The 27,373-nt window shown below is 46.9% G+C and overlaps 1 protein-coding gene across 2 annotated transcripts in view; it reads left to right on the plus strand.

Moving 5' to 3' along the window:
* RPS6KA4 (ribosomal protein S6 kinase A4) overlaps positions 1–27,373 on the plus strand; it is a 407,770-nt gene that overhangs the window by 76,175 nt on the left and 304,222 nt on the right. For both annotated transcript variants that reach the window (XM_069645153.1, XM_069645152.1), the window contains exons 2-4: positions 11,235–11,306; positions 11,914–12,132; positions 12,737–12,852. In XM_069645153.1, the coding sequence (XP_069501254.1) occupies positions 11,235–11,306; positions 11,914–12,132; positions 12,737–12,852 (407 nt within the window). The remainder of the gene's footprint in view (positions 1–11,234; positions 11,307–11,913; positions 12,133–12,736; positions 12,853–27,373) is intronic.

A 27,373-nucleotide genomic window follows, 5' to 3' on the forward strand; every position in this document is an offset into this window, starting at 1 on the left:
CTGGGACAAACCCATTATTGTATGAAGAAGTGATTTTCTTTGGTTTGTAACAGAACAGGGTCACAATGACCCCAAAGGTGGTTGCCCTGTAATGAGCCCTACAGTTAACGGGTGAATTGGCCACTTTCACTCCCTAAAAATAGGGGCTAAAAATACTCCCAACAAAAATATGAATAAGCCCTGTAGAACATTGTGCCTCTGCTTTCACCCACACAGGTGGATATGTTTGGACTGTGGTGCGTGTAGTAACACAGGAAGAAACTACTATTCCCTCTTTTATTTCAGTTCATATTACAATGGTCCTCATTATGACCCTGCAGGTCCGGAAACGACGGTGATGGTAAACCTGCCGCCACCGTTGTTTCCGGACCGGCAGACGAGTTCTGCAGGTGGGTGGTGTTAATCCCGCCAGGTCTGACCCGCCTGCCGACGGAAATAGAAACACTGGCCCTGTTAATTACGGTGCCGTTGTTTCCATGGTCCCCATCCCCATGGAGTCCTATGGTACTCCATGGGAATGGGGAGTACGTTATTCCGCCTCTGCAATTACCGAACCACCGGGACTGTAATGCCGGCTTTTCCGCCACGGCTACCTCCCGACTCGGAATTAGTTCCAATGTCCTTGATCATATCATGTGATATTATTTTTATTGTTTAACAATTGACTTTACATTTATGTTCACTGATATGCTACAAAGCCTTGGGGAAGACCTTAAGAGGGTCGAAACATGTGTTGGCTGTCCAATAAACACTTGGTGTTTAAATAGGAGTAACAGTGTTGTGATTATCTGATCAATCAGATTTGTATTCATGTTCAAAAGTAGTGGGTAGGGACGCAAGCCGTCATTTTTGTCCAATACATGCTTCTTTCTGTGAGACTTTGGGTCTGAGTCACACTATAACTAGAGCCTCTGCATGCCCACCCATGTTTTGTTAAACTAATGATGTGTTTCATTACATGATTAACAAACTAAGCAAGGTATGGTAGTTGAACCTGGTCAAATACACCCAATTCACATGATCTCATGGACACCGCGTTGAACATAGGCTCCTTGCAGTTTATACATGGTCCCCACCTATTCTCATGACAGTCTTGATGGTTTTTTCCTCCCTCAACTGCAATTTAACGGACATATCTACCACCGCTATGTTCTGGGAGGACCATATCTTTATCAAAAGGATGCTAAAAATACCTCGTATGAAGCAGAAGGAGCTTCCCCTCAACGACAAGTAATAATTTGAATTAGACCAGAGAAAGATGATGCTTGCGAGGCTTTCAGACCATGCAACACCCACCTTGCGAAGGAGACGGAGGCTCTGCTGTCCAATATCCATGAAGCCATGTCAAAGACCCCAGACACATTAGCCCTGTGCATCCTGAATCCCCCTGCAAGCACTACTAAGACTAAAGATAAATGGCTTGCACTCTTTAAGAGAGTAGGTCTCAAACTTTAACAGATCTGAAATAAATCCCAGAGGCCTTACAGCATTCCCAAAATTGCAGGCCTAACACCCCAAAAAAAGTGTTTCCAGCACCAGTGCATTGACTTAGTTCAAAACTAAAGAATATTTTTAAATCTTCTGAGAAATAACAACCCTATGCAAACCCCCACCATGATGGAATAGCCATAAGTCGTGATGGAGAAGATGTTGCCTTTCTTCATCACAAAGGTATATCACATCAGAAACTCCATCGGAATACCTCACCCATCACCCCCGGTGTATCCAATGTCACCTAAGCGACCCAAAATCCTGCCACACTGTATACCTAGATGACACCTTAAGCACCACTAAAGAGATGAAAAAACATGTTGTGAAGCTTGCATCAATAAGTCCTTCCTATCATTCTTGGGTCTCCCGCCTACAGCGCTATGCAACGTGTCACTCTACACTGGAATTGTGGCCACCCAGCCCCGCAGATAAGGGATGCATTGGTCACTTTTACTCCCTAAACATAGATAAATACTCCTATTTTTATTTGTTGGGAGTAAAAATACTCCCAACAAAAATATGAAATGGATACTCTGGACCTTGTGCCCCTGCTTTCACTCACACAGCTCCATGGATATGTTTGGACCAGTAGTGCACAGAGTAACACAGGAAGAAACGATTATTACTGCCTGATTGGAATAAGTAAACGTGTATCTTTTACTGTGTATGAATAAATAGGTGCAAAGAAATTATTACAAAACAATTTCCGTTTTCCAGTTAAAACCATTTTAATTGTTTGTATAACACTCCCATCGAGAATTAGACTTACATTTTTACTCCCTAAAACATAATTGTACTCCAAACTTCAAAAAATAGGGAGTAAAATACTTCCACTTCAAAATCTTATCTGGAGCACCGTGGCCACCCCATTAAAGGTGCCTTAATCGAGCCACAAATACATGTTGCAGATCCTCCTACCTTGTGAACTCATCCATCTCAAAACTCCCATTTGAGGCCATACTTATTGAAACGATGGACACAAAACAACCGCAGAACTATAGTGAGACTCCTGTGTTGGTCCATGACAAACAATTTGGCTTCCACACTGGCAGGACCTCAAACCCAATGCTTCTTGACACCAGGGAAGATATCAGACTTGGCTTAAATGTCACCCAACCGGTGGCCATCAACCTGCTGGATCGGACTTGCCTCGTACGACTGTCAAGCATGCCACTATATTATCCAAACTAAAGTCTTTCATGGGCTTCGAAGGCACAGCTCTGAAATTGCTTCCTTCCTGAAAGACTTTCCCGCCATAGAGAAAAGGGGGCACTTAGGCTTTGAAGTTTTCTTCCCTCCTAGTTGAGGCCCACACGGCTCCTCCCTCTACGCTGGCTTTATTAATGTGAACACACCTGTTATCTTTCTGTATGGTTTGACCACTTCAATGTCATCCTCCGGATCTATGAATGTTCGCAGACTTTTTTTCTTTTACTGACCTACACTTTTGCAGAATTTTTTTGAACCGAATGTACTATTTATTTATTTATTTATTTATTTATTTATTTACACACCCCGCCTTAATGCCCTCCCTTCTGTATACGTTATCCCAACTTGCCATCTGCATTTTGCGGTTAAAAAAAGTTGAAAACAATTCGGCAAAAAACTATTCAGGAAATGTGTAGGTCAACAAAAGTGGTTAATGCCCATCCTCCCAAATGTATTGTTGATTGCACCCTACTTTGATTTTATTTGGACCCCAATTCCTCCCCAAGATCTCAAATGACATGGAGTGTCTGGCCACCGCACCGTTTGGATGGCAGAAAATCATCTGTCTCAATCGTTAGGAAGCCCTAAATCCTGCATTGTGGTCCTGCTCGATTTAAAGCCATTGGCAGCATTTGACATTGTAGCATGGGGCCTGACCCATACCCTAACAGAAACTATCAACTGATACGGACATGTCGCGCACCTGTAACATTGACTATGAAAACAAGGCATACATTATTTTTCACAAATTGATTAGCAGAGATAGCTAACATTTTTGATTAGTAAACAGTAAATGGACACATTTGATTAGCAATTTTTGTACTAATATTGTTAATGTTACTAGACGTTATTTGTACCCAAGACATGAAATGAGCAAAAATACAGCAATTTTGCGTACCGCTGAAATAAGACGGAGGAGTCCGGCCTTGCAAATTCTTTAGAATTCAGCTAGTCCTGCAGGTCGGGTAACTAAGTTTCCCTATTCAATGTAAGACAAATGCACTCAACGCATAGCAATGGAGGACAACAAATTTAAAATGTGATTTGTGTACAATGGTGAATGTCGCTACAAACCAGTTTTGTTTGGTACACTGATGCCACTCAGAGGCCAACCATGCACAGTGAAACTTTTGTTTGACGTTTACTGCAAACAGAAGTAAATGTTATATAAAAATTTCAAACATCTCTTGCAAATGCTACTGGCTGTTATATAATGTACTCGATTATGCGAGTGGGCAGAAAGACTTTATGAGCCACAGCTGAGTGTCTATAAAATGTAAAAGGTTAGCTGCATAAATTGACACAAAGATATGATAAAAAGGCTCTGAAAACAGTTTGTCCAGCTGTCTCCTGCAGGTGGTAATATATAATGCAATCAGAAATTAAAACGAGCTCTGGAGGCTAACTACAGTGTTTGGTATTGCAATAGATCTGTAGATGTACAGAATGGATGGAACTATTGATCACTACTTTGCATAATCATCTAGCTAGCTTTGTGTATTCGTTATGTAAGAGGAAAGAAAAACTAAGCAGAGTGAATTGCTAGCAGGCAGAAAACTGGGCACACTTGGAATATTGTAGTTTGTGGGCATCTCAATTTCAGGGTACCTGGTATAAAGCAACTGGGTGATAATATAGAATGTCAAGGATTATGGGTTCGCTCATGGGTTGAGCACCAGCTGCAAGATGTAGGCAACCTGCAGGTTACAGAGCTAGGTTTTCCATCAAGAGCATTTGATCATGTGATCATGTACATTTTCAAAGTGTTCACTCATCAATATGATGCATCTTCCCCAACAAAATAAAATATAGTTGACACAAAATGTAAATGCACCAATCTAAACCTTGGAGATGATGCAGTGTTTTACAGTATAAATTCTCTAATCATGCATTATGTAGCAACCTACATTTTAGGAATGGAATTGCAGGACTGCCCTTTAAAAAAATGTATAAAGTTGACACATACTGGTCTTTACCAGACATCATATAGAAAGCTTAATAAAAGTAGCATCCCGATTATTTCTGGTTTGCAATTATTTGGAAAATAAATCTTGCCTTGCACTCCCACACATGCATTTGGAACTTACCGCTGCACTTTCTCTCCATTAGGACATAAAATGAACAAAAAGAGGGGGAAGAGGGCACAGAGGGCAAGATGGGGAATGCAGGGCGAGCTGGTGCTTTTATTGAAAAGGTCAACTTAAATAGCTATCTTTGCTAACAAGTGTCCATTTGATTATCAAACTGACAGAATAGCATAGCAAATTGCTATGCTACACTGCTTATTTTATGCCTTGTGAAAATATCACTAGGAACTGCCCCGCAAAGGGCCCCTTGGAGACCATACGACCCAATACTACTAGACCTGGTCATACGCCAACACATTAAGGACACAATAAACGACTACTTTCAGGAAAATCCCAATGGTGAACAATTCTGTGATGTTGTGTGGGATGCCATGAAGGCAGTTGTGCGTGGGGAACTGATCATCTGCAAGGCGGCTTATACAAAAGTGTATGCTCAGCTCAAAGAAACACTAGAAAAAGAGGTCTCATTTAAAGAAGCCGAATTTCAAAAACCAGGTTCTGGGCAGGCATGTATGTCCTTAAGAGGTGAGAGCTTAACTGGAGCCCACATGGCTGAAAGAACCTCCCGGGCCATCCTACACGAAGGGAAACAAGGCCAACAGAATTCTAATGTACAAATTAGCAGAACTTAAAACCCGAAATAATATTCCTGCACTCAGTTAGAATGGGTAACATTATCACAGAGGAAGACAGCACAGATGAACTCCTGCAAAGCTATTTCACTACTTTTATGCTGGCGACACACCTCGACCTACTCTTCCAAAACCTTTACATCCTTGGTGCTACCGTTCTGAAGCTTTCCCATGTACTCCAACAAGACCTAGAAGCCCTTATCCACCTGAGCAAAGAGCAGGCAGGGATCAAAATGTTGAAGGATAAAATCCCTGGCTAAGACGAACAGCCTTATTTTACGAGACATGTATAGCCCAATTGTCACCTCACCTAGTGTCCCTGTATAACACATTTCCTCAAGTCTGGCACAATTGCCCCCACCATGAAGGAATCGATAACCACCTTAATTTTGAAGTCTGTTAAAGACCTAGCTGTGACTGACATGCCGAGGTGCTGCCTTCCATTTTCATGCTCAATAAAACTGTATTCATTGTTAACAGATCGGCCCTTGATGGCATCAAACAGGTTTTCGACCTAATCGACATAGAGCTGAGGGAACGCCTTGAGATGGGCATAGTGTTTCTGGACACGCATAAAGCCTTCGATGAAGGGAATTGGGATTATAGTCAATTGCTTATTGTGTCTCTTAATTGTGGCTCATCTTTATGGGCTTTGTCCTCGCCAATTATTAGTCACTGGTTACAAAAATTAGGGTTAATGGCAAGCTCCCTCCAGTTATCCCACTAGTGGCCAGCACCCGACAAGGCTGCCCTTAGTTGCCCTTTCCATTGAATCCTTGGCCAATAGAATCCGGTGCAATGAACAGATTAGGGGATCCTGCATAAGGAGACTCAATACAAGGTCTCCCTCTATGCAGACGAGCTGATGCTCACACTGATGCCCCTGCCTCGCTAGAAGCCTTGTTAGATGAGTTCCAGAATTGTAAGCTAGTATCAGAGCCACTATTAACTATGCCAAATCGAAGGGGCTCAGCGTCTCGCTGCACCTGGAAATCACCCAAAAATTGACCGCCGTTTCCCCAATTGAGTGGACTGGGGAGGCCATCGATTACCTAAGCCGCATTCCAGTCAAGCTGGGGGACCTGTGCCAACTTATCTTTGTCCCACTAATTAAGCAGCGAGTGGACAATATGGTCAGGTGGGGATATCAGGAAATCTTGTGTATCGGGCGAAGTACGGCAATAAAGATTAATCTGATCTGTGAGCTGCTATACTAGTCTGTCCTTACCATTGAGAATCCCTCCTGCAGGGTCTGCAAAAAAAAAAATTATTCACTTTCATATGGGAAGGGAAAAAGGCTAGAATTCCTAAGAAAGTTCTCCTATGGACATATATAGGTACAACCTAGACACGCAAATTGCACACACACTGGTTTGGGGACAGTCTGGTTCCCCTATTAAATGGAAACGGATCAAGGGTGTGCCCTGCTTATTCACTACTCGCAGAGTCCCGAGAGACATGCCCTCGCTCTGAACTGCCAAGTACAACACCATATAGTTTTGTAACAAAGCCACAAAGAGATGCGGTACCCCGCCAAGCCTAGGTATGCTCTCCCTGGTCCTGAAAAACCCAGAGTCACAGCTAGGGATGTTTAGGAGGGGTGTAGTTTGCTGCTTGGAGGGAAGGGGGGGGGGCGCTCGAAAACCTTTAGCCCACTGAGATGTTAGTGGGTCGTCCCTGACGTTCACCGATGCCAAAGCCAAATTTCACTTGGCCGAGACGTATGGATTCCATTATTTACAGCTTGGACACTGGTCAGTGAGGGTGAAATCCCGGGGCACTAGACACTTCATGACCTTGAACTCACCTGGCAAGAGGGCCTAAACATGTCCAGGGCGTCCAGCCTATATAAGCTCCTAGAACCTGCAGACCCCTTTGTTAAACTGCCGTACATGTCTAGGTGACAGGACGATTTAGACACACTCGCACTCACTCTCACGGTACATTTGAACCTTTTGTGAGCCCCACCCTTCCCTCGAGGGGAGGCCCCCCTGTGCTAGTTATCCATTGGTTGGCTCCTTGAGACAGAGCCGCTATGTTCACTAACGCCAGACCAATTCATTGCCTCCTAGTTTTATGCTCAATTCGTACTGGTACTTACATGTATGTATATATTATGTGTCGTCTTATTCCGCTGATGTACTTTACTTGTAACTTTGATTTCAAGCTGTATTGCATTGACTATGGCTGATTCGTTAAATAAGTGTTTAAACAAAAAACACCTCCCCGATGCCGTAGAATTGTTACATTTGCTCCCGATACAACTACTAATGGGCTTTGAAGTCCTTTGTTGCACCTTGAAAGCAGGATGGAACTTTGATGCCAAATACTTATCTGAACCTTTTAATACATAAGCCTTTTAAAAAATAAGCCATGCAGCGACCCCTCAGCTCGGAAACCTCTGGCATTCATTCTGGCTTCCTCCAAATAGAGAGCCGATCATGGAATGTGCTCTCCCATGGGCCTCCATCGGTATCTTGCCTCTTTGTAGTTTGGAAGCAAATCTGTAAACCCTCCCGCCTTCCCTATTGCAAGACTTGAGCCTTACCCAGCGCGCCTCTGACTGTTGACCCTGGCCTGCCTGCTCACAAACACTTGGAATACTGACCTTGCATGCCTTGCAGCTCAGTGGCCACATAAAGCAAATGCAGCCACTGTACCAGCATTCAATGTTCAAATGCACCATTAACCCGTAAAGCGTTAAACCCACTTTCCGGATATTCCTTGTCGCGATTCCACTTGATGCCCTTAAGCATTAAAGATGGATACAATTCCAGTGGTGGCAATTATTATGCAAATCAGGGGATCCAGCTCGTCTTTTGCTGCACAGGGCCCCATAAATCCTATGACGAGCGATACTAAAATGCATACCAGGTCGAGGGCTTGCTCCATTGTTGCCCTGCCTAACATCTGGAATTTGCCTGCCTGCCTGATGGGTGGCGCTGAGAATTCAGGGAGTACCTAAATCCTCCAGATTTAGAGCTACTCAAGCAGCTGTCTGATTTTGTTTTTTGTTCTTTTTTCGCCATGATTAATTGGTCATCTTCATCAATGACATTGAAGGGGGCAGAGTTTTTATTTTTAAACAAAATCTGCTGCCCGGACTAGCCAGTTCTGGATTTTCATGTAACCCTGGCCCATACCTGGCACTTTGATGGCCATGTGCCATACTCAGTTGGGTGCAGTCTGCTGCAGGACCAGTAGATGCCTTGGCTCTAAGATCAGATGAGTCAGATGCACGAATCTGAGCTCGGCCTGAAGAAGGCCCCTCACTGCCACCAGAATGTGGAGGGAGGCATCTCTGGTGATTTGAAGGGCTAGGACAACACATTTCTGGGACCGGTGAACATGTCTGTCCTTGAACAATGATGCACTATTTTCTGCATCTCCCACGATGTCCCTGTTCTGTCTCCTCGCTGTGACAGTTTTGGCTCATTCACTCTAGCAGGTATCTTTTTCTTCCTCCCTTCTGCATTATGCTCCCTAGTTTCTTGCGTCATCTCCCTTTGCATTCTCCCTCTACTACCCTGTGTGAGTTTTACTCCTGCATAAAGACCGAATATTGACATAGCTTAGTTAGCCAGAAGGATCATTTCCTGTTCCACCCCCATTCCATAATGCGTAATAAGTTGGACGCAATGTTGCTGTGATCTCATTTCCGCACAGTTCAGTTGGTCAGAAGATGCGTGTCCAATTTTCTCTGTTCCATGCATCTTAATGGGTTGGAGGGTATACTTTCTGATTACTCAGTTCCTTGTATTTCAGTTGGGGAAGGGTTGTGAAAGGTTTCATTGTGCCCCATGTAAAGTTTCATTTGATCACAACGTCACACTTCTTTGCAATGCAGCAGATTTGATGTGTGTAGGTAAACCATGGTGTTCATCTGACTGTGGCCTTCTCGGGTGTCCTCTTGCCTTGTTATTGTAGCCCTGACCCTGCCTGAGTCCCAAACTGCTTTATTTGACCGGACAATGTATATTCACAATTTTCAGTCGGTGCACCAGAGATTCGAGTAGAAGGTACTGACTGCTAACATTAGCATCTAGTTGAACCTCGCCTGCCAATCCGGTTGATAAGATCATAGGCACCACCTACAGGTTATTTTACACTTGTTTCAAGCGGTGTATCTGGCTGTCACCTCTCGCCTCAGCTCTCCCATTAGTCTCCGTGCTAAAGCTTGTAACAGCATCATAAAGGTAACTTATATAAACCACCTTGAAAGTGTAATACAGATTAAGTTGAAGAATATTATTACCTGAATTCCTGAGTTTGCGGCATATGCAGTAAAGTGCCCACGTGGTAAGGTATACATTCCAATACATGTCTCGGAAGCAATGTTTTTCTCCAACTGATGCTGCTGCTAAACAGCTCTAAGTTGCCTGGATTTAATAAGCAGGACGTTGGTTCCTTTACTTTGGGGTGGGTATCTCAAGTGGCTTGCCATTCAGCCTTTGTCTGCTCCTGCTACCTGGGCTGATCCGACTGTGGTCACAATACTGCAGTGTATACTATGCTGCTGCTATGCGTCCCTTCTACAGGAGATCATTTTTGGGCTCTCCTACTTCACCTTTCGACGTCATAACAAATGGCAGGAGGCACTATACAAACACACGATAACATAAGATGGGCTCTTGGTTCCATTTCTACGGTCCTGGGGTCTTCTGCTGCAGATCCTTTGCGAGCAGGTAACCGCGACTTGTGCCGATGCTTATTCGACACGCTATTCTGCAATCTCCAAACCAGTCTGACTGATCCATACCATCTTCTTATATTTGGGGTCCACTGACATTGTTTTGAATCTTGGGTCATTTCGTATGTCCCTATTGGCTTTTGCTGGATACCCTGTATCCCGGGCGCTGAACCCTGACTGATGCCAATGCTGATTGTGGACACTGTTGTGCAAAGTCAGTCGGCCCTGCTGTGACACATCTCTGCTGACTGAACTTCATCTTTGAAGTCCCCACATTCTGTGCCTCTGGCCAGAGCCAGGGGGATTTTAGGGGGATATGGAGGCATATGTCTGCTGACCCGGCATCTTCACCCTTAGGACGACATAAGGCCATCCCTGGATCCTTCTCCACCAGTCACAGCGTAGCCTTCGTATTCACTCTTTCTGTGACTCCCAGATGTGGGGGGAGCGGATTTTGCTCTCGAGGTCTGTGTGTCATTGAAAGTATCTTTTGGACAGACTAAAAGGGACTTTCAAGCACTTCTGTGACCCTTCTAGGACAGAGTCTCGGAAAGACGCTTATTCTTGAAAAGTTACTTACCTCTATTTTGTAATTTGCACATTTCTAAATAAAGAATATTTTTTGATAAACCTATTGGGCCTGATTCATGGAAGGGTTTTATAATGGCAAAATCCCATAGGAAAGCGTTCCACGAATCGGGCCCATTGTGTGGAACTTCTCTTCTCGTCTTTGATTATCTGTGAAACCATCCTGTTCCTCCCAAAGTGTTTGCCATAAATACTCAACCATTCTACCACATGGCGAAGCAGAGCACTCGTAAGCGAAGTAGGTTGATGCATCTGGATGTTTCACATATGATATCAGGACAACTGTAATTCTGGGCATGCATTACTGTAATATGAGAAGATGTCATGATCTGGGACTGGTCATGTGCTGTTGTAGGGGTCTGGCACCGCAGTGCTGTAACTTGAGACTGTAGACACAAAGCTTTGACCTGAGACCAGTGATTAAATGTGCACTGTGATGAGCTGATTGGTAGTGCTGTAAAATGAGAAAGGTGATGCTGTGCTAGGTGGAAGCGCTTTGTCCCTCACAAAGGTTCTGTGTCTCTTTTATCTCTGCAGAGAACCTGACTGGGCATGAGGAGAAGGTGGGCATGGAGAACTTTGAGCTGCTGAAGATCTTGGGCACTGGAGGTCAGTGGCAGTAGGTCCTGCTTGGTCCTCATTTCTGGCAGGATGTTACCTTTTGCTCAAACGTAGCCGGTTTAGGTGGGTGCTTGCCTACAAGGCGTCGGACGTGTGTAAAACATGTTAAGGTGCAGGCTACTAGACGGGCATAACCCCGCCCCGCCCTGCCCTCAGGTCTCCACAACCACCTAGCACATTATTTCGCACTCACTAGGGGTCAGTAATTACTCGCAAATGGCTAGTGGCGAGTGCAATTTATGAGACACATGTTTGTCTGTAATCAGATTATTTCAGACTAAAATACAGCATTCTTTTAATTGATTGTTTTAGATACTTTCCTGCATGGATTTCCCAAAACATAAAGCAATGTACCGTTTTTAAGAATAAAGGCGTAATGTAACCCAACCCAAAATGTGTTGGAAATTGTTTTCCAAATCTGGTCCGCAATATTCTGTTCTGTTAAATTCTCATAAAGCGCAGCTTGTACCACTGCTGTGCCTTCCTGTTTGTTACTTGCCGGTAATACTTAGCCCATGCAGGTTTGTTGAGCAAACAGTGGAGTTTTGTTGCAGCGTTTGTCGTCTGATCGTGCCTTTTGCCCTCTCCTCTGAAGCCTATGGGAAGGTGTTCCTGGTGAGGAAGACAAGCGGCCATGACCAAGGCAAACTGTATGCAATGAAAGTGCTTAAGAAGGCAGCAATCGTGCAGAAGGCCAAGACCACAGAGCACACGAGAACTGAGCGTGCTGTGCTGGAGCACATACGTACCTCACCGTTTCTGGTTACTCTGCACTACGCCTTCCAGACCGACTCCAAGCTGCACCTGATCCTTGGTGAGGCAGATGGTCAGAAAAAAGGGATTGTTTCCTTGAGTATGGGATCTATTGACTAGAGGTGGTTGTGTAGAAAGTGGAAAAAGTAAGGATGGGCACAGGAGTAATGTCTGTGGAAGAGGGAAGATTAGGGGGTTATGGACAGAGGGCTGCCAGGATGAAGACAGGACTAGGGAGAGCAAGCAGCAGTGTGACTGCAGGGGGTGCTGGGAGTAGCGTGAGTGGGGTGAGAGAAGGGAGGGATTCTAGCGAGGAGGGGAAAGTGTGTGTTTCAGGAAAGTGTGAGGAGACCACATTAGTAGATTGGGCTCTAGAATGAGTGGAGGTAGGACAAATAGTGGTGGGTCTTCGAAGCTGTACTGACCAAGCAAAAAATGGGGCTCTGGAAATCTGTGTCAGAGGGTATAAATGTAGTTCTGGAGAACTATCCATCAGAGCAAATTGAAGTTCTGGGGAGAGTAGGCAGAGTATATTATTGAGGGACCCCGAAAGGGGTTGAGGAAAAACAAAAATGGTACAGCAGTAGTATTGCCGTGATTTGTGGTTCATTGTTGGCAAGACTGCTGTTGACACCTCTTCCCCACTCAACCATCTTCTCCTGTAGATTATGTCAGTGGCGGGGAGATGTTCACGCACTTGTTCCAGAGAGACCATTTCACCGAAGACGAGGTGCGGATATACATAGGCGAGATCATCTTGGCACTGGAGCTCTTGCACAAGGTAAGTGGCACAAGGTGAAGGTACAATCGCGCAGTGTTCTATGTCCCTACTGGAATGTGGGCAGCCTTCCCTGCTGGACTGTGTGCAGTCTGCCTTGCTGGGTTCGAGTAATGTCATATATTGGTATCTACGACTGCCCTGACTTGTGATTTCCGAATGAAGCCTTTTAATGATGTGGTTCCTGGCTTTTAACGCATGCAGGCCTCTGGTTACAAACTGTTGCTGAGGGGGTCACCAGACCATGCCATGCGCATCAAGGATATCTTGATGGGGGGGATAGAACTGGATCAATTTGCGATCACTTGTTCCCTATTCACTTGTTCCCTATTCAGCAGACAGACTTCATAGTTACCCAGGCCTTTCAGCTCTATGGACAGTCACTGTGCTTTGTTTACCAACATGACCATCCATGTTTAATGCTATGTTAAAAGGTTAATGGCTCCACAAACTGACACCCAGCCGGTTTATCAAGATTAACATAAATTATTAATCTCCCTAAGTAACAAAAAGCAGACAAGTACACTAGTGCAAAACCTCATATTGGTAACCATCAAATCCCACAGTAAATGCAGTTAGTAATTTTCTTTAAAAGAGGAATCTCTTAGACTGAAATATATTTGCTTCTCTTCATTGATTCACCCCTAGAGGTATACCGTCTCGTCCTTGGGTCCACTCTACTTCAAAAGGCCTCGGGATCCAACTTTGTGAGGCAGAATGTCGTTGGGTGAAGTATTGCTCTACTTCTGATTATCAGATCTATTCTTGCTTGCTTTAATCCTTTTGTTCTGCTCTACATCAAGCTAACTCTATTTATTTATTTTCAATCTCTCATTGAATCCCAGGATAATAAAGATTTTCCAACTTACCAGAAAGTCTTAATTCTATTAAAGACACAGAGGCCGGCATTATGCTTCTCTTTCTTTTATTATTTATAAACACAAATCTCAGCAGCAAGTGTTTATGCACCTTACTGAGAGCAAAGGTATGCGAAACAATCAAAAGGTGCATTAACAAACACACAAACATCAGAAAATGAGTTCTGTCATAAGAACTCCATTTCCCTGGATACTCACAGTTCAGCAAAGGTCACCAACATGTGACATGAGTCCACCAATAGGCATGTATCTGTCCATACAAACAGTCTTTACATGATGTAACTTCCTCTTTCGAGGCTGCAAACTTGGCTGTTCCAGAAAACCGGTATACTGAGACTGTGCCTGAAGCCGTCTTGTGGAAGAAGAGAAAAACGGAGCCGATGCGGCGATCAGGAGGACCTGTCTGTAGTCACTATCAGGGAAGAGACAAATAACTATAGTTGGATCATGCATATGGCAACCCTAGGTCCCCCTTACGGGGGTGGGAGAGAAATTAGAGTGTTATTCTGAAATACACCTAGTTAGCCAATGTCAATAATACCCCCAAGAAATGCGATCAATGACCTCCCTCAAGCGTGTTTTGCGCTGCTATTTCTCTCGCTGGGCGGGATAATGCTCGCCTCCGTGTCTTTAATAGAATTAAGACTTACTAGTAAGTTATTATGGAAAATCTTTATTCTATGTCAAGACCGGAGGCTTACGTTATACTTGTTTAAAGCTTACTTACCACAATGGATGCCGGCTGTTCTACTGGTTTGTTAGAATTGCTTAAATATTGATTCACCTGCCCAGTCCGCCATCCTCGTGATGTCTACTAGGCGGACACCGACCTGAAAGGCTTTGGAAGCCATGGCTCCTCTGATGGAGTGGGCCCCGACGTGCAGGGTATCTATTCCTGCTTGAGTCAGAGTCCAACGCACCCAGCGTGCTAAAGTTGGAGTGGAAACTGCTTTTTGCGGTTTACACAGAGCTATCAATAATTGCCCATTAGGAGAGGTCCTAAGCGGGGCTGTCACTTCTTCGTAAATCTTCAAGCATCTAACTAAGCAAAGCTTGGGCTGGACCCTAGAGGTGTGGTAAGAAATCACCCTTGAGTTGCATTTCGTTGTCCTGTGTATATGGAACACTATGCCATCAGGAGAAAAGGTCCTGCCCACTAGGTCGAGAGCTCTGACGTCCAAGACTCTCCTGCAAGAGACCAGGCAGAGCAGCGTGGTAAGTTTGCTGGACAGGGCAGTACGGGATAATTCCTCATTATGCGTGACATGTCGGGAATTCTCCATCTTGACCTGAAATCCTCCAGGCTGCTAACATCAGTGATCCGCTGAGGAGAAGGGGGTGACACTGCCCTGACGGATCGAGTAGGAGATCTGGAAGGATTGGAAAATATGAAGAAAGTTCCAGAAGAACTGGATACCAGGTCTGAGTGGTCCAGACCGGGCTACGAGGACCAGATCCGTATGACAGGCCTTCTCCAGGGTCCTTGCTATCATGGTAAACTATGGAAAGGCATAATGGATTCCCTGGGTCCAGTGCTGCAGAAATGCGTCTGTTGCAGCTGCTGCTGGATCCAGCCTCCAGCTGTAAAACACTGGCAGCTGGGTGTTAAGTCGGGATCTATGGACATAGGACCCCAAACTCATTGGAGGCGGAGAAAGACGTCTCTGAGCATCCAGTCGCTGTAATCTGTGTAATGGTGGGAGTACCAGTCTGCTACCATGTTTGTGAGATCAGGGAGATACTCTGTTGTGATTGACATCCGATGCTCCAAGCAAAAATGCCAAAAATGTTTGGCTAACTCCTCTAGAGGCCTCGATTTGGTGCCACCCAGATGATTGATGTACCTTACTGCGGAAATGTTGTCCATTTTCAGCAAGATACAACAAATCGCTCTACCTCTGGCAAAGGATCGCACTGCCAAAGAACCCGCGAAGAGCTCCAGGCAATTTATATGCATCTCCAGCTCCTGAGGAGACCAGGTCCCTCCCTTGGCGACAGAACTGCATCTCGCTCCCCAACTGGAGCGACTGGCGTCTGATTCGATGACAATATCTGGGGTGGAGCCGAAGATGGCTCTGCCGTTCCAGGCTTCCATGTGAGTGAGCCACCAGTTGAGTTCTGTTCTCACGGAGGGCGAGAGTGTCAGACTCTGAGAGTATGAGAGGCTCCGTCTCAGGTGCTGACCTTTGAGCCTCTGCAATTCTCGGTAGTGAAGGGGACCGGGAAAAATAGCTCGAATGGAAGAAGATGGGAGGCCTATTACTCTTGATAATTCGCTGAGAGATATGAGGTCCCTCTGCAAGAGCCTGCAAATCTCCTGTCAAGTCAAGTGTATCTTGGCCACGGGGAGACGGAGCTGCGAATTCTGAGTATCCACCACAAACCTGAGAAATTCTAGGTTCTGGGATGGACTGGGGATCGACTTTTCCCAATTTATAAGGAAACGGAGACTGTGTAACAGGTCAATGGCCAGCCTGGCTTGTTGCTCTACCAGGGTTTGAGAGGGCGCCATGAAGATGTCGTCGAGGTAGACGATCAGTCTGACACACAGTTCTCTCAAACAAGCTACTACGGGCCTTAGGAGTTTGGTAAAGGCCCAAGGTGCTGAGGAGAGCCCTAAAGGTAAACTCGTGCACTCCCAGTCTTGGGTTTTCCTACCTGAGATAGCCTACATGGGCCTGGTGTATGGGGACTGCGAGGTAAGCGTCCTTCAGATCCAGGTGCCCAAGCCAGTCGTTCGGTCTCAAGATGTCCTTGAGCATGTGGATACCTTCCATCTTGAAATAACGGTAGATGATGTTGTTGAGAGCCCTTAGATTTATTACTGGGCGTACTTTCTGCTTCCTCCGAACCAAAAATATAGGGCTGAAAAAGCTGCCCTGGCTGGAGGTGGGGCGAATCGCCTTTTTCTGGTACAAGCTGTGTATTTCGCTGTCTAGTGCTTTGTCGTCTGCTGTTGCCATTATTAACGGAGCTGGGCGGCCCTCCTGATAGGGCTGAGCAAAAAACTCTACGCGCAGGCCGCACGCTGCATCCCTGACTCAGGCCTCTCCTGGCGGGGGAATCCCAAGCTTGCGCAAAGAGAGCTAATCTCCCTCCTATGGGCGTCTGTGACACAGGCGCTGCTATGGGTACACTGACCTGTGGTTTGTTGCTGGGCTGGGTATCTCGCTCCTCTTTTCGAGCCGCAACCTCTTCCCTGCCCTCTTGAGGAGAAGAAAGTGTTCGAGCGGTCCCTCTCTGTTGAGGTCTTCGATCAAATGAGAAACGGCCAGAGGAGCCACCTCTACCTCATCCGGCCCTGGAGAAAATTTTAGTAGCAAAAACTCTCTTGATGGAGGCCTGAGCCTTATCCACAGCTGTGAAGGTGCCGACAAACTTTGACATATCCTTCATAAACGGGTCTCCAAAAAACAGATCTTGGGCTGCTGCTCCTAACTCTGTATCCGCTAACTCCCCTAGCTTAGCATTTCTTTTGAATAAGATGCCCTTACGGCGCTCAGCCGAGATGGCACAACTGGCATTACCCAGTAAACAGAGTGCTCTTCGAGCCCAACCTGAAAGGATCACTGGATCAATGGGGTCACCGAATCAATGGCCGCTTCGGCCAGGTCCATGATCTTCGCTAGGGGACCAGTGACATTCAGGACCCTGTCCTGGCAGGATTTCCAGGCGCGGTCTATGCCCTTCCTTAGATCCTTGACGTGTTTTCCCAGAAAGGTGATCATCTTGGAGTCTAACTCCGGCGTGAGAGCCACTTTACCCGGAATTTCGAGGCAGTGACATTCGCTCTGTCTAGCTCTGACTGCTTTATCCAGAGGTCTGCGCAGCCTGTTCTTGATATAATCCGTTGTTCCGGGTGATGGTTCCTAGTCGATAGATCTGGGGTGTGCAAGATTTTCTGGCGTAAACATTCCCCTGGAAGAGGATTGTACCCCGGCTGCCTTCTTGGTGATGGGGACTGCCACAATCCCAGAGGTTAAGGGTTGCGACCCTATGTTTGCAGTGTCCTCGGAGGATGAAGGGGATTGATCGATGTCATAGACCCCTCTAGCTTCGTCGTTGGTGCCCTGTCGATATCCCTCTGGGCTTGAAGGTCTAGTACCCCTGTTGCCTTCCTCAGGGTGAGAGGGTTCATCGAGGGAAGGGATTAACTTCCTGTTAATAAAGTCCTTTTTCAACCTGGAGAAGGCGTCTGAGACGGCAGCGGTGGCAGGTTCTGGCTGGCTCGGGGTGGATGGGGTCATAGTCTTTGCTCTTACGAGCCGGAATACATCCCCCACTTGATAGGTGCTTCCTCTTATGGGACTTTTTTCTCCCTGGCGGGGAGGTCTCTTGCAGTTGCTTCTCCATGCTTTCTAGGTGCTGTTGGATAGGTAGGAGCATCTCAGACACAGCCCTCTTGATGCTGGTCTCGACGGACGATCCCAGCACCTTTTTGAGGCTGTCTGCCATTTCCACCTCATCAATTTGATATGCTTCCTCATCCTCAGACCGATCCTGGTCTGCCTGAGGGAAGTACTGCGCTGCCATAATAGTAAATATCGATTGACCTTTCTATCATTTATTTTTTTAATATATCCTGTGGTCAACAGACTGCCTTCTCTCCAGCCCACTTAAGTCTGTCCAGAAAAAAGGGGAAGGTGTGCAGAGCACTGATCCTTTTCCTCCTCCTGTGATTACTAATCCTCCTTCAGTGGAAATTGTCCTCAATGTCTTCCTTTTTTTTATGCCAAAGGTATGTAAATGTTGTGGAAGGACTTCGTAGGCTTCAGCTAGCGCTTGTAAAATCCGTTATGAAAGGCAACAGAAGTGGGAGCATGAGCGCCAGCTGCAGACGAAGGGGAGTCCCTCTGGTGGTCGCCCGAGGAAGCCACGGCCACTGAGCTTGGTGCGGCCTCCCCGAGCCTTAGAAAGCGGTAATATGAGCCGCGGAGGCGAGCACGAACGTCAGAATACGGTGTGCAGTAGGGAACCCAGCCGGCCCATAGGACTGGGGGTTTCCCAAACACCACTTTAAGATGAGTAGCAGCACCCTCAAGATGGATGGGGATGTAGATTAATACTCTTGTATCAAATCAATAATGACCACTCAATAGTTTGGCAAAGGAAGTCCGTTTAATGACAAGTACAAAAAATGGCAAGTTTATGAATATCAGCAATCGCTCGATCTTCCTTCTTGCTTCAACTCCACTTAATTTCAGAAAAAACACATCATTTATACTAAAAACTCGTCATCACTTACATGTAGTATCTCAAAACTTGGCATACAACTTGATTGGTTCTAGGAAGGTAACTTTAATGTAGGTACTACATCTGTATATGGTAAAGAAGTGAAGGGATTGGATAAACAATGACAGGTGGGGCATCTAAGCCTTCCTTCAAAATGGCTACTGTAGACGTCACTAAAAGTACAGCGTCCCATTGGTTCTACTAACTATAGGACCCTAGATTACTTGGTCCACCATGATTGGGTTGGCATCAACCCCACTCATACTTTTCCACTTGCTTAGCAGCGTGCAGAATGGCCGGCCAGATGCAGGGAGTTCGTCTGCACCCCCAGCCTCCCTTCAATTATTGCAACAATCAATCATCACTTCAGTGGTCATGTGTGAATTATTTCTTTGTATTTTGGCCTCAAGTCTGCTTCTTGGTCTGTGAAAGTTAAGGCCTCTGGGCATGGCATGAGTCCATGTGTAGGTGTGAAAGTTTCCTCCCTTCTGCTTGCTTGGTCACGTGATTTCGACACCATGAAATCGTCTTAGTCTCCATGCAATTTCATATGTTTGATTTAATTCTACCAGCCATCTGTGGCTTATCTTGAACTTTCAGAATAGGATACTCTGTTCTTCTCCTCATTAATTGTATCCACTGTGGGTCTATTCCAGCCGATACGACCTTGGCTTCTTGGCATGATTTGCCTTTGTCTGAGTTTCTTTCTGTCTTCAATTCTTGATTTGCTTGCTGCGAAGTTCTCCGCTTGATACCTTTTTAATAACCTTTGGTTGATTCTGCTCTTGTGCATAGTGGAAGTATACTTGTATAAAGTGCTCCTTTTGAGGTAGATATATATAGGTGGCGCTTAATATTAAGCATAAGCAAGCCTCACGATATTCTGAGATTCTTGCGGTTACTGTGCATTTGTACACGTTTAAACTGGCTAAATATCTTCATCACGCTCAGCGCATATGTTTCTGATATTTGACATCAATTATTTCACTTTAGAGTCAGGATGTCACTTATCCATGGTGTTTTGCCGCCATCATTCACAGGTCATCATATCTTCTATATGTGAGTCAGTCGGGTTCTTGTCTGTCGCCATTCGTCTTCTTTTAGTATCTTCTTGGCTTCTTCAGCTATTGCATTTTGACAATAATCCCTCACTGTCCAGGTTTTCTTAGGTGCTGGTACTTCAATAGGTGCTGTCAGTCGGATATGGTACTGACAGAGCCCCACTGCGGCGCTCTGCTGGTTTATTTGCTCATCATACGTCACATATTTCGGCGTGAATGTTTCTGGTACTTCAAAATGGGCAGTTGGAGTGCTTAGTACCTCCTCTACAAGGGACATGAGGGAAAATAAAATAAAAAATAAACAAACTCGTAACAGTACCGCTTGCGAGTGCGAGGGCTCCTTTGTGATCACAAAGGTCTCCAACGCCTAGCAAAAAAGCTGACGTCGGAGACCGTACATTTGTAAACAAAAGTAACGCGCACTACGCATTCGACTAAATCGAATACTGGAATGATAGTCAATGGCTATACGAAAGATGTAGCTAAACAGTAAATGTGAGCAATATAATGACTCAATATTTAATAACCATATATTCAGTTAGATAAAAGAAAACAATTAAGGTTACAATAATCATGAGACAAAAAGGACGTGTACTTATCTCTTGCTGTGATCAGCAAAGAAAGAGCAAGTTGCATCATGTTCAGGACTGTTTGTATATGGACAGATAGATTGTGGACTCATGTCACATGTTCGTGACCTTTGCGGAAATGTTTAGAGTATCCTGGGAAATGGAGTTCTTTTGGTTCTTATGACACTTGGCGACTAATTTTCTGATGTTTGTGTTTAATGCACCTTTTGATTGTTTCGCATACCTTTGCTCTCAGTAAGGTGCATAAGCACTTGCTGCTACACTTTCTGTTTATGCTTCTCTTTCTTTTATTATTTATAATGTGAGCCTCCGGTCTTGACATAGAATTTCCCACTGTGTTTTTCTACCATCACTCAAATTCTTGCTCCTCCCGCTTCAGATCGATCCACTATTTCAAATCTATCTGTTGATGACTTTGCAGAATTCTTTTTGTCAAAAATTAAGAAGATTCTACTTTCCTTGAGAAATTGCGCACTCCACCCCTGGATTATGCAATTGTGGATTCCCCCACTCCTTCTGCTTCTCTTTCTTCCTTTGTCCAGATTTCTGAGGGCAAGGTTATTTCTTTGATCTCTCGTACACACCCTACTCCATCTCCCTCTTATCCGTTACCTGCTTCTTTGGTTAAATCTGGTTCCTTTGGGGAGGGGGCGCAATTGCAGCACAACCAAGGTGGCTGCTCTTGGTTAGAGCTCCTGAGCCTGTGGCCAACCCGGATGGAAACTTTCCTGCTTCAAAGTTTTTATATTTTGGCAGGCAAACTGTGCCGCTCCATCCCTTGTCTCAATCCGAACCTGGTGTGCGGAGAACGGCCGACTGACAGCCCAGCGCATGTGAGAGACGGCGCGTGGTACACAGCCGGTGTGCCTTGGCAGGCATTGAAGACCGGCAGATACATTATTACAGCTGGAGGGGCCTGTCTACATCAACTGGACCCTGCCAATCCGTCCCCCCCCTCCTGCAGTACACAAACTGTCAGATTCTGCCAGAGTACGGCCTGGCGGGTGTTACGTGATTCCCCGAGCCACCTATTGTGGCGGTCCCCTTGAGCACAGAGGTACGCCTCCACAGACCCACGGACAGGGGCCTCTGCGTTCTGCCCTGCCGGCGCTACTGTAGGCAAGCTGATGAGCGTTGGCACCCCCCCCCCCCCACACACTGATCCGGACCCTCAACGCCAGACTCAATTTGGGCAGGCGGACCCAGTGGGTCCCTACAACATCAGATGCTTCCTGACTCGCGGCTGAGCCCTGTGAACAGACGGAGGCAAGTGCAGCCGGCATCAGGTGGGCTGTGCCGTGCTGGTCCACTCAGCCGCCGAGGGCCATCTCCAGCGACTGGATCCTTAACCCCGTCCTTGCTTTTGGGCTTGGACCCCTCCCGCCCCGAGGTGCCGTGAGGCTCAGCCCCAGGCCTGCGGTGCTGTGCTCACTCCGTACAAAACCGAATAGAAGCCACCAGATACCCGTTTGAAACTGCTTGGGGGTACCTACAGTACCGCCCCAGTGCACCCCCGACCAGCTTGGGCCCTGACAATCCAGCAGCTATATCATGGCAATTCACTGCATCATTGACACTTGAGCCATGGAACTCCATTCACCTTGCAGCCTGAATTAACCTACGCCTCTACAACCCTACATCTACCGCACCGGGCGGACTCCCTTTTAAAAGTACTGGTCAATGCATGCCGGCGAGCAGCGTACGCAGATCTCCACTTGACACACTGGGAGTTCCTTTAATACTGCCCTATGGACTTTTTTGGCTTTCGCTGATCTGCTGACATACACCACGCAGCCCGGCCCATGCTCTGGGGTCTTGTCTGACACCTCACTGTCGTTGGTACGGTGGCCCACTCCGCTGTTGGGACCCAGGTCGGGGGTGTAGACCTGATCTGGTTTGCGCGACTCCAAGGGTGTGACGGAAGCACCCCTCTCCCCCGGGCGGCATCACTATGATGCTGGAAATGCATCGTAGGGACAGGGCCTCGGTATCCTTGTCCTTTACTGCTTTTTATTGTGTGTTCTGTCGTGTTTTCCAATCAGGAGTTCATGTGGGACTCCTGGCGGTGCAGCTCTCTCTCTTTTGGTTTGGTGAACAGACCCCTGGGATACCCTTATGGCACCCAGGGGCAGGGGTACAACCCTGTGCCCCTAGTGTATGTTTTTGGGCACCTGTGTGTGACCCACAGAGCAGGGTACAGGCTGGTGGCAGCTCTGTGCTGAAATGACTGGTGCCCTGAGCGTCCTCCATTTTGGGATGCCCAGGCCCTGTCATTGGAATCGGTAGATTCCTGATAGAGACAAAATGGCCCCCATGGCCTCTTGCCTTCCATCACCTGTTACCCTGATCTTCCCGAAGTCCCGGGAAGCCCTGCCTCTGTCCCTTCCCCCTGACTGGCTGTTGGGTGGAAGTTCCGTATATGGTAGTGTTGGGAAGTGCCGACCAGACTGGCTGGAGCCTTCTCAACGACCGTGTGTTGTGGGTATGCCTGTGGGCGGGACCTGGGTGAATAGAGTGTGTGACGAATATATATTCTATGTTGTGACTGTCTAGTATCTGGTGTTTGACACAATGGTTGAGACAGCCCTGCCCGAAACCAGTATGAATGCAGCTTGGGGTGTTGAATGGCTCGGTACTTGTCCCAATACACATAACTTGTTGCGAGTGTCTGGAGAGGAGTGAATGGCCTGAATACCTTGTGGACCTGATTGGGTGACTGCCTGCATGAATGCTCGTAGTCGTGATTGGATGCTTGTGTGCGACCCAGCGGAATGAATGGGAGATCAACAGTATATCTGGGGACCTCTCACTGCTAGGAATCGTGTTCAGAAGCTGAAGTCCACTACGACGAGTAACTGGAGTGAAGCTTAACCTTGAGTCCTGCTGGACGAGAAGAATTGCTGTCGCTCTCCTTCGCAATCTGAAAGCTGCTGTGCTGCAAGAACTGACCCAGAGAGGACCTGGTAAGGCGCCCTCTTCCCGAGCTACGAGGGACCATCATGCACAGCTCATCTTTGCCTAAGCTCCCTGGTAGACAGACCTTCGACAGGCTGCCGACCCGATACGGGGACTGCTACAGAACTCCAAAGAGAAGCGCATGGACTGTGGTCTACCACTGTCGCTGACCGCCGTCGCCGACCAGAGCCGCTGTGCTGCCGTTGCCTAAGAAACTTCATTTATCCAAGGATGCTCTCGTCGGCATCGTTGCCATTGTATCCTGCTGGAGAAGGCCTGACCGTTGACGCGCTGAGGAGCATCCACCGGTGGGTTTCCCGCCACCCAAAGACCACAGACGCTGATGACTCGACACCCTTGCTGGGCCACAGTTCTTCAACTCTTTGCGGTCCAGAACTATCAACAACGAGGTGCCCCGCATGTCTCTTCCTTGCAGGACGTTTACTCTTCTCTGTCAACGAGCACCGCTAGGAACGACGCTGCCACTTCACCATCGTAACTCGACCTGTTCCCCGTTGGACGTTCGTCGACCCGCGACTCCTGCCTAAAAGGGAGGACACTCAAGAAGGGTTGTCGATTTCCCCGACGCAGAACGCTACAACACCAAGGTACTTTGGGGTTGCAGAACTATTGGGAAGTCTAGGGGTGAACAATATATGGACTGGGCTTGTATCTTTCATCTACAGGTTGCCCAGGTGGGGGGAGGGCTGTGTTTAATGTTAGTTACCAGTATTCTGCCTATTGCTCAACCATCCTGCTTTCTTTCCTCTCTCTACTGCTGGTTTCCTCTTTATTTTGATCTGTCTGTCATTCTGACCGTATGCACTTTAATAAGATCGAATAACGTTAGTGGTACCACTTTAGAACTGTACCTATTTACCATTGTTGATTTTCGGAGTACAAAGTGAGTTATCGTGATTGTGTATATGACCTTGAATATTAATTACATATAGACTGTGTTTTAACCGATACAGTGTGTGGACATTCCTTTGTGGGTGCTCGGGGACTACACTGTACTTAAGAACCAGCTCGCATCACCTCCCGAGAAGCTAGGCCTTGATTGCTCGTCCATGGCTACCGTAATAGAGAATCTTGGCAGGGGTCTCTGTGCCTCCCCTCTACCATATAGAGAGCGGAAGTGCAGACCCCCTCCCCCCCCTCTGGTCTTTACAATCCCCTCCCCAACATCACTGGTGGGAGGCGGCACGGGAACCCACAAACGGGGCCCGCGGCACAAGTGGACACATAACCGGCCTGTGAAAATCACCAACCAGTCCACTGGCTGTCACTCTAGACCCGGCGCAATACGATTTAGGGGATCTCCAAGAACAAACGCTCCATAAAGCAATACACCAAAGCTATCCCAAAACCTTCGACATCTAGCGAGCCATCTACTGATATGTAGGTAGCAGCATTTTCAACGGAACCCACTGAAACTCAGCGCATGATAGCATGCTTGCATTAGGGGTTTGCCAAGGTGCACAGCAAGCTCGACGACATGACCAGCACCATTGATTCTAATAAAGCATGCATCAACAAGACTGACCAGGGGCTGGCGGAGGCCGAGACATGAGTGGGCACCGTGGAGGATGAGGTTTCCACCATGAGTAATAAGCTTGTCACTCTCACCAGGATGGTACTACAGGTGGCGAAGAAGAACGATGACCTAGAGTTGTGCACTCTCTGCAACAATATCCGCATCTTCGGTGTTCGCGAGAGTAACACGGAAACCTCTCTGGTACAGTGTATGGAGTCCACCGTACTCCCACTTGTGCGGAATCCACCATTCTCACTGCAATTCGCAATAGAGCGTGCCCATAGATCCCTGGCACCTAAGCCCAGACCGGTGCACCGCCGTGGCCCATTGTCACCCGCATTCACAACTTCTGTGACCTGTATGCACTCCGTGTGGCTCGTGAACAAGGGGACCTGATGTTGGGCTCGAAGAGGATACATATTTACCCCGACTTCTCGGTGGCTGTTCAGCAGGAGAGGAAATCCTTCCTAGTGGTCAAGAAGCGACTCTGTGATGGCAATCTGAAATATGCAATGCTATATCTAGCAAAACTGCATATGGAGTGGAACAGCTAAACTTACTACTTTACACTGCCCAACTAGGCTATGAAGTTCGTCGATGAGGCCCTCACCACCGTGAACACAACCCGAGATTGTGCCTATAGATGTGCCTGCCTCTTTTTCACACTTGCACGCCTCAATGGCTGATCGACTCGACAAATTGTTACACACTCCTGTCACCGTATTGGCGTCACTGTGGATGTTGCGAGTATACTCTTTTTCTATTGCTTGGTTTCAGCCGATAACAAATGTGCTACCCCTCTTGGCGCCAGTTTTGTGAGAAGCATGTGAACATTCATCCCTATCTATGTCCAAGTCGGAGCTGGCCGGGTGGGTCCGAGCATCCGCTTCCCACATGCATGTTGCGTTTGGGGGATATCTATGGGATTTTACCTACCTGCTTTCTAAGGGGGTGGGGCGGGTGAGGGTGGGAGGGGATTGTTGGGGTTGTTAAATCTGTACTTGACATGCACAATACTTATGAATGAGAGAGAGGAGGGGGACAGGTTGGTTGTTGGTGGGGGAATGGTCGGATAGGAGTATCGTGACAGTGGGAAATGTTAATCACCTTGCATTCTGATAGGGACATAACTTGCCTTAGCTGGAAAGTCCGGTGCCTAGGTAACCCAATTAAATGGCGGAAAATACACCTCTATGTCGAGAGGTATAGGGTTTAAATCCTGTATTTACAAGAGACTTGTGCCCTCTCAGCAGTCTGAGAGGGATTTGCTAAAAACTGGGGTAGGAACCACTTCTATATATCCTACTCATCACAATCTAGATGGGGTTATGATATTAGTGCATAGATCTCTCCCATTTCAGTGCAATCATTCTAGAGCGGACCCTTTAGGTAGATATATTTTGGTGTATGAGCTGCTTGCGGGCAGGGAGGTACTGTTGTTGAATGTGTACGGTCCCAATGTGGATGACCCTCAGTTTTACCTAGACATCCTGCATGAGCTGGGCCGGTATCAGCCGGACCCCATTCTGTGGGGGGGGGGGGGGTTTAATACTATCCTTGATCTGGAATTGGATAGATCCAATGAGCCCCAAGGCATGCACGCACTAGAACTTGGAGATGCTTGGCGGGCGCTGCACACTAACGACTGCTCCTACACTTTTTATTTCACTGTCTACGACTCCCTCTCCCGCATTGATATGTGGATAATTTCTAACTCATTACTTGGAGGTGCCAAGGATGCCACCATGCTCCCTCACACCTACCCAGACCCTTCCCCAGTTACCATCTCCCTGACCCTGTTTGTGCTCTCCAGGCCCCGCAGCAACTGGCGCTTTAAACCACTAGTCTTGCAGGATGTCGCATTTGCATCCACCATTGATGACCACATAGAATTGTTTTTTTTTAAAGAATGTAGGCTCAGTGCCCTAATCCAGCACACTTTAGGAAGCCTTTAAGTGTACATTCGAGGGATCGCTATGTCAGCAGAATTTAGTGTCCTTAAGGCAATGCGAGGATAGACTGCGTGGACTAGAGCATGCACTGCCCAGCGACCACCCTGCACCCACACTTGCACAGATGAAATAAGCTGTAGATGCTTTCAGGGCCCAGGCAGAGCGTGAAGTAAAATTCTTTAATACCCCCATGGCCGCTAGGATATACGGTGAAGGATATAGGGCTGGTAGACTACTCGCTCGGATGGCACGGCAGGAGAATGGCAGTGGATGTATTCCGTTCATATGGGACACAACGGGTGACCTGGTACACACACCT

Source organism: Ambystoma mexicanum, chromosome 2p (assembly GCF_040938575.1).
Source record: "Ambystoma mexicanum isolate Mex_15411 chromosome 2p, UKY_AmexF1_1, whole genome shotgun sequence".
Lineage (NCBI taxonomy): Eukaryota > Metazoa > Chordata > Amphibia > Caudata > Ambystomatidae > Ambystoma > Ambystoma mexicanum.